Genomic DNA, 7,807 nt, shown 5'->3' with positions numbered 1-7,807 from the left:
AGTATGATATATAAAAGAACAAAAAAGAAGGAAAAAGAAAAAAATAGTGGACGTCGCTTCTGTGCAACATGTTTTTCTGTGCATGCGACATTTGATTTGTCATCGTGCGCAAAGATTTCTGGGTAAGTACGACTTCAATTTCTGTTAGCCTGTGACTTCAGAATTGGCGGGGACCGACTTTGATTTTGGGAAAGAGTGCACACTCTATACTCATCTACTGTACAATTTAATACAGGTATTAATTGGTGAACATTGACATTTCTATCCAGAGAGCTAGTAGCTATCAACGTCTAAGAGAAATGCCGAGTTACTGCATACTACTTCAGGAGAGAGGATCAAGAATCACGCACAAACGTTACAAGAGAAGCCTTAAAGATCTTTAGTTGATAAACCAAAGTGATATCATTCAGCAAACCGACAAGCAGAAATATTGTAGCACGCAAACATTGTTTGGCGGCAGGCAGCAACAATTAGGAAAGATTTGTGCAGTCTATCTACCTGTGTCTTCAAAAACATTACACTTGAGTTTTTAACGCATATAAAGTAAACGACTGCAGATCCGCCAAGCAGCAAAAATTTAGCGTAATGATTTTTTTTTTACTTTTGCCATAAGACTCGATTGCTGGATGTCCCTTTTTCCTGGACATTGCGTGTCGATGGAAAGTGTGAGTAATTTGTATATACAGTGTCAGTACCTCGAGCAAAATGTACGTATTACATTGCCACAGGCGTTTACCAGCACCGTGTACCAAACCTATAAAAATCAATCAGCGTCGATGAACGTGGAAAAAAAAAGATCTAGCCGTCTGCTGGTATCCAACAAAGTATCGTTGGTTTCGAAAGAATTTGGTCTTAGATAATTGGCCAAATGATGAAACTGACCTTCCGATATGGAAGATTTTGCTCATCCAGATATCATTTGCATTGCTGGTCGCCGACGTCCCTGGTGGAAAAAAGCGGCGGATGTTTTTACTTCATATTCTCCGCACGAAAAATTCTCTGTTATAAAAGTGTGTTTTTTGTAGAACAAGTTCACAGCTTCTTTACCCTTTGTCTTCCTCAAGTAGTAAGTATCTATCTATTTCCTTTGCCCCTTCCCTAATCCCTTTTGCATTCAAAATGATGTTTGTAATTTGCGTTTGACCGGCATTTCACCGCGCACGTCGCCTGTGCATCAAGCGGGAATGTCATTATGGAACCAACTTTTTTCTGATTCTCCATGCCAATCTCTTTGCAATGCTTGTTCGAGTTACTTGCTACGAAACAGTGACGCTAATGTTTCAAAGGTTTATAGATTCTTTTTCTATGGAATAAAACCCCAACTGGTACGTCCAATTTTGTTTTCGTATATCCTTCTTTTTCTTGTGGGAATGCAAACATGGCTGCAATGATTAAAACTTTCCAACTGAAAGCATCTTGATGTTTTTCATTGCTACAAACTACCAAACCAAGATCTATGAGACAGTCATCTTTCTTCCCAATTTTCTTTCTTTTCCTTGTTTGATTAGAAATAGAGTGCTAAACTCGGGGTGACGTCTAGGTCGTGGTGCTAAGGTAGTAAAAAATTTTTAAATAAAGATTCTATGTCTTTCTTCTTCCTGATGTCTTTCTTCCAAACAGTGCTTTTTTGAGCGCGCTGACGCCGTTTCCTGATGCGGATTCCTGCTCCGTATCGTCAGCGTCAGATCCGCTTAAGCCTGACCTACATGCATAGAGCATGTCTAGCTCGTGTTGGAGTGCAATTGTAGTGGTCTGCGAGCGCGCGTTTGTAAGCTACATCCCGAAAAAGTTTTTCTCGCCGAACGAACGAACCTGAATGCTTGTCCAGAGCCTGTGGCTTGTGTTATCGCCACTTTGCTTAACTGCCTGATATGCATTCTAGACAAGGTAGCAGGTCATTTAATAAAAAAGTTTCAATGTGTCTGTTTGTTGCAGCCATTTGCCTTCGTGACATACCTTAATAAATTCTGCATCTTCTTTGCAGAGAGGCGCCTCGTCTATCTCGTCCTCGGTATTATACGGAGCTATTCGGATACATCAGCATGATGATTTGTGTTACGTGATGCATGATTTTTTTGTTACCTTCTTGAATTCCATGTTGATGCAGCTGGTCGCGTAGCGTCATGACAGTCCTTTGCAAACGAGCCAACGCGACAGACATCCCTTGCACCTTCTCCATGTGTGCTTCCTTGAGTACTTCGATTTCCATGCCCATTGTCTGTTTGTCTCTTTCGCATTGAGCTGAGGCGAAAATAAATAAATTGCATTTAGAGCCAACTGCCTGGTGTAGATCATCCCATTGTTTGAACTACCTTTAACGGAATCCTCAAATTCCTGCCTCTCCTTTTCCATCAGTTTACACCTGTGCCGCCATGTTTGCTGTTCTTGAGTGGCTTGTTTTAGTTCTTTCTAGCGTCGTTGTCTCAGTTATTCCCGCGCGCAGATCGCCTAGTTGGTTCCGTGGCACAAGAAAAGCTTACTTGGAGCTGCTGAATTCGCTCTGTTCTCTCCGCCAGCAGTTGCTCGCTTGCACATGCGCACGTACCAGACACGCTAGCCTTTCTACAACTGTCAGCAAGCCATTTCTAAATGCAGAGTAATTTGTACATACAGCGTCTCCTTTGTACAGTAGGCTCTTTAGGGAAAACTGGGAACTGAAATTGACCCAATCATGGCATGTTGAGTTTATAATGGAAAAGGGCCTGTTTCAGGCGTTCCTGAATAGATCGTTTACCTGCTCGGCTCCAAGGAGTCATAGTTGATCTTCTTGCGCTTGACGGTGAAAGGTGCGACGCTGCTTACAGAGCGACGAGGAAAGGGGGATGGGCGGGTAGCGTTTGTCATTGATATATGGAAGAAGAAAGGGAAAAGTTTCCGAAGGGCATAGGAAGGGGGGGCAAGTCACTCTCGTTTTTGCATTGCTGCCCGACCGCCAGCATGAAAAAAGATTTTTTTCTTTGCCTTGCAAACAACCACCCCACTCAATTTTTTAATTTTGACTCGCTTTGGTGTCCTTTGGTTGTGCCTCTCCTTCCACGTCAACTACGCCCTCTTCTCTGTAACCTTTGTGACTCTTTTGCTTCTCGCCATTAATACTTTTCGACAATGGATGTTCAAATGCCACCTCATCCTCAGGCACCACAGATGCTACATTATGCAAAAGTGGAACTCGCCCCTGACAGACAGAGGTCCGAAACACCTTCAAACCCGGCAGAACAGGACGTGAACGAAGCAGAACAAAAGGCCTCATCACCGGCGGCGGCGGAACCGTCGTCCTCATCTTCGCCTTATGCATCATCTCCACCCCTGAATCCAGCAAACACTCCGCAACCGTCTTGTGCTATACCAGTGAACCTTCTGGACAAGCGGAAGAGTAGTCCTGCGGTTCTGGGTCTGCCGCTTGGTTTGAGCGAGGACGCCCAGGCACAGTTGAGCCTGCACCTTTCGCAACAGCGGAACTCTATTGAGGCTGCAATGCTCCTGGCGAATTTTAACAGGCTGCCGCCTTCCACCCCCGCCAGCCAAAAATCTGTGACAGACGAGGACACGGGTAAATCTAAAAAATTTTTTATGCGCATAATTTGTGAATTTGGACTTTTGACGCAGGACAACACTTAGGTCGACGCAAACCTGCTTGGTCATCAGACGATATGTCCGTCGACTCGGATTCGTCTCTGCACCGTCAGCGTCGTCACTCGCACGATGTAAAAATGACCTGGGCTTCATTGCCTCCAACCTTCACCGATAGGACGACGTTTCTGCAGGACTTGTCGGGATCTTCGTCGTCCACATCCTCTTCTGCTTCGTCCTTCGTCGCTGTCAAATCTGAAGGAGAGGCTGTTACAGGTACAAAAGTCACTTGGACGACTCATGCTCAGGAATGCAAGGTGGAAGAAACGGCGGCTGCGGAGCACAAACATCCGGGATCGCCAAAGACAGCAGCAGATAATCAACGCGAGTATCACCACCATCACCATCCTCCGCAACCATATCCATACGCCCATCCCATGGAGCCAATGCCCTTCCCTCCACCAGCACATCCCTCCCCAGCTGCACACGGCATTCCTCCCGGCGGCGATCGGTTACCGCATCACGGAATGATTCACCCGTTAGCTAGCAGCAGTAGTAGCAACAGCAGCAGCGCAGCAGCAACAGCAGCAGATGGCGATAACCAGCAGCAAAAGAATAAGGATGCAGCGCCGGCGCAATCAATGCCTCCACCGCCTTACTACCCTTATTCACCATATTCGTCCATCCCTGCGCATCAAATGCCTCCTCCCCCACATCATCTCCCTGCTGGTGCACCTTTCGCGCCGCCACCGCCGCCACCGCCGCCACAACAACAGCAACATCATCAATTACCGCCACATCATCCCCATGCTCAATACTATTATCCACATGGTAGCAAGCTTCCTCTTCCAGTTCCAATGGAAGGTATGATGCGACCGCCTCCAGGCCAGTATAATCTGATGCCACCTGGCCCGCCTCCGCCAGCATCCAAAGCTCCAGGTAGACGAAAGAAAGCCAGAGCTGAATCTGAAGAAGATGATATGGCAAATGCCCTGGAGCCTGGTCACCCGGATTTCCCGGACATGTCTGTTCAGGATATCGAAGCTGCGAGAAACGATCCCGAAGCCCGCCCGCGTCGTCAGAAACTGCGTTACATTGGCGATTTGTATACTCCGCAGTGGGTGCGCTACAACGGACAAGCCAAGGAAGGCCTCTGCGACACATGCCAGCCGGGTAAATGGTTGCAATTAAAAAACAGTGCATTCTGGTAAATGTTTTGCTGCTACTTTAGATTGCAACATTCTTGATAATAACCCTCTCTCTTCCAAAGGTATCACAAACAATTCTACCACGGTATTTCATCGACTTCAGGAAAGGAATTCATACAGCCCCTGGAGACACGCTGGGTGGATCAGGATCTTGTGGAGGGTCTCTGTCACCAGTGTCGTGAATGGGTGCCTGTTAGTCATGTCAAGAGAAAGAACAGCGTCCTCTGGTACAGACATGCCCATAAGGTGAGATTACACTGCATAGTTGTGTTACAGTGATTTGTTCTCAATTCAGTTTCTCTGCTTCTCTCTCTCAGTGCCACGTCTATCATAAGCCCAAGCTAAGCTTCAACAGGAAACGCTAAATGAGTACTACTATGTCTTTATGTGCTGTTTTTTTCTTGCGGCGGCCTTTGTACCAAGATGGATCGCAAGATTTTTCTTGCTTTCTTCTTCAACCGTTGGCTAGCTTTTGGTTTATCTACCATTAGTCTGGTCTTTCTACTAGGTTCTTCTCTATTCGTTTTCTTTTTCCTCCTCTCAATGACTTCTACAAGCCTAGATATACTTTTTTCTTTTTTCTTTACGTGTATATATTCTTATTCGCCTTTCCTTTTATCATTACCACTATCTTCTCTGATTTCTGTCTGTGTAAAAACAAAAATTGACGTATCCTATCTTTGCTAACCAAAACCTATCTCCCAACTCAAAGGAAAAGGCAAAAAACCACAAAAACAAATCCTTAGTATAGTATCTCCTATAGTGTCAAATCAATAACAATAAAAAGAATGATGAAAATCATGGTCTCAATATGTACTCAGCATTTAATAATGATATGCTATGACGGTCAATAAATGATAAAAAATCGTCGTATTTAGCGGGCAAATGGTATACATTTGCTTGGTGCGAAGGAGCGTCGACGGTGCGCTGGAGATGATATCGAAATGTTTTTTCTTTGTTTCGTCTTCGTCGACCCGGACCGACATAGAACGTCCAGCGGGATACTGTGAGTGGCGTTACATTTCTGGGTTTTATCCCCGGATCACTGTCTTGTAATCCCTTGCTAACCGTTTCTGCTACCATTGCCTATCATTGACATGCTGTTAGGCATGACATATCTCGTTTAGTACCTTCCACCACATATAACTTCAGTTTGAAGACGTCTGGTAACAGCGGAAGCTCGTTCAAACATGTTGGTAGATAAAACTCTGTGACACGTATTTTGTGATATTGAACTTCATGTTTGAGATCCATGCAGTATGCAGTACACTGCCGTCCTTCTACTGCGATCCTTCCAAGCTTCACCGTATCATTTGGAAATTGTTGTCTACCATTCGGGGGGTATTTACGACGAGTAAATGCACTGGCACCATCCTCTCCAGCGAGTACAGCATAAAGTCCGGCTTGTACACCTTGGAGTTTAGCTCGTCGATATCTAAGGGTATCTGCCTATTCACCCTACACGTCAAATTCGGTTTGCAACCATCCTCAATTAGATGAAGACAAAGCACCTACCATTCGTACTCAAGAAGTCATTTGCGACAAGGATGACATCAAACAGCCAAGTCATGTCGAGGGTCTGAGGACCAGATAGCGAGTGTGCGTTTCATCTGCATCCAAACGAGCATATTGTATCTTCTGTCTCTTTGTACGATGAAAATCAACAATGAAGTATCCCAAAGTCCTCGTTCCTGTCCTCATACCTCTTCGAAATCAGCAATATCGAAATCAACAACAGCAATTCCACAAGAGTTTCAAATGATTCCATGTAAAGCGTACCGAAAGTGAGCTTCTGGCGAAGGGGATTTCGCGTATACTGTCAGAAATAAGTCGTCTGCGGCGACGAAAGAGTCATCAGCTTGCGTTGTAGCTGCGCAACCAAGATATTGGGACTACGCGCCATTTTGTTGAAAATGTTTTACGCATGAAGATATAGTTCGTCATTTTGGAAAAGGTTGACAGGGATCATGCTTGTCGTATATGACAGTGGATCACCACCACTCCGATAATCTGATACACAATGACTCTGGCTAATTAGCCAGACTTAATAACCATAGTGAAGAACACAATAAACAGCCGCATAATCTATCTGTCCCTTCCTGGTACTAACAATACCGCTACTACCACCCAAACTACGCAAACACTTCAATACTCTCCTCCAAAATAAATCTCAGCAGTCTGTGTGAACGCTGTTTGTTCAAAAGTCCATAGGAGCTACTACATAGCATAAATAAATATTCGGAAAAAAAGCTCGAAGAGCTCTCCTCATTTATATTCTTATCCATTGATCCATTTGCAGTTGATCTGTATGATACGCATATGGTCGAGCCACAGTTAGCCTGCGATCAACGCTTCCAGCTGGGATGGCGTAATGAAGCAAGTAGATACCGTCTGTTGCTCAGCGTAAACTCTATCTGGCTTGGATTTAATAGGAGCATCGAGAGCAAACTTCAAGAGACTGGAGTGGTGAAAGCTGCAAACCAACTTGGGAAATGGCAGTCTTTTTGTTATTATTATTATTATTATTATTATTATTATTATAATAATAATAATAATAATAATAATAATAATAATAATAATAGTAAAAACGACTTTGTACAGGCGATCAGGTCTGTCGTCGTACTATTGCTTGTTTATTATTCTTGCAATTTAATTTTTGCTTATCAAGCAAGTATATTGGTGGAGGGTTGCAAAAGTTGCCACGAGGTTACGATGGCACGTTTCTAGAAAAGTTTATCCCTTTTATGTGTCCATTGGAGAACACCGTCGCGTAGTTACGTGTTTTGTCGTAGTTGGCCCGACCCCACATCAGTTGCAATAAATAAGGGGAATTGATTCCAAATGAATGGTACGACTGTCGCAAATCAGGTAATTTACATAATTGTTTTCGACTCCAAGCCGGAAATTTGCAAGAAGGCAGGAAACGAGCTAAAAAAGGAAAGCATGCAGCATGCTTGCACGGTAAAACAGAGAGAATGGTGTGCGTGAATGTTTCTGCTGAGCATAAAGAGTTTCTTGTGACACAAGAA

The 7,807-nt window shown here is 44.3% G+C and overlaps 3 protein-coding genes across 3 annotated transcripts; 1 reads left to right on the top strand and 2 right to left on the bottom strand.

The window, feature by feature from the left end:
• Positions 1-1,581: 1,581 nt before the first annotated feature.
• VTP01DRAFT_4898 (uncharacterized protein) lies at positions 1,582-2,844 on the bottom strand (the record flags this gene model as incomplete). The annotated part of the gene is made up of 8 exons (XM_069383629.1): positions 1,582-1,752; positions 1,813-1,878; positions 1,957-2,024; positions 2,083-2,241; positions 2,313-2,409; positions 2,481-2,558; positions 2,612-2,654; positions 2,735-2,844. 8 exons carry the CDS (start codon positions 2,842-2,844, stop codon positions 1,582-1,584), a joined length of 792 nt encoding a protein of 263 aa, XP_069244312.1.
• A 261-nt stretch (positions 2,845-3,105) lies between these two features.
• On the top strand, positions 3,106-5,143 carry VTP01DRAFT_4897 (uncharacterized protein; the record flags this gene model as incomplete). Its single annotated transcript, XM_069383628.1, has 4 exons — positions 3,106-3,550; positions 3,619-4,777; positions 4,841-5,024; positions 5,096-5,143. The coding sequence occupies 4 exons, from the start codon at positions 3,106-3,108 to the stop codon at positions 5,141-5,143; spliced, it is 1,836 nt and encodes a 611-aa protein (XP_069244311.1).
• Positions 5,144-5,841: 698 nt separating this feature from the next.
• On the bottom strand, positions 5,842-6,348 carry VTP01DRAFT_4896 (uncharacterized protein; the record flags this gene model as incomplete). Its single annotated transcript, XM_069383627.1, has 3 exons — positions 5,842-5,864; positions 5,909-6,223; positions 6,294-6,348. The coding sequence occupies 3 exons, from the start codon at positions 6,346-6,348 to the stop codon at positions 5,842-5,844; spliced, it is 393 nt and encodes a 130-aa protein (XP_069244310.1).
• Positions 6,349-7,807: the final 1,459 nt, after the last annotated feature.

This window comes from Rhizomucor pusillus (genome assembly GCF_041956525.1).
Source record: "Rhizomucor pusillus strain CBS 183.67 unplaced genomic scaffold VTP01scaffold_2, whole genome shotgun sequence".
Classification (NCBI taxonomy): domain Eukaryota; kingdom Fungi; phylum Mucoromycota; class Mucoromycetes; order Mucorales; family Lichtheimiaceae; genus Rhizomucor; species Rhizomucor pusillus.
This window is presented reverse-complemented; position numbering and strand designations above follow the sequence as displayed.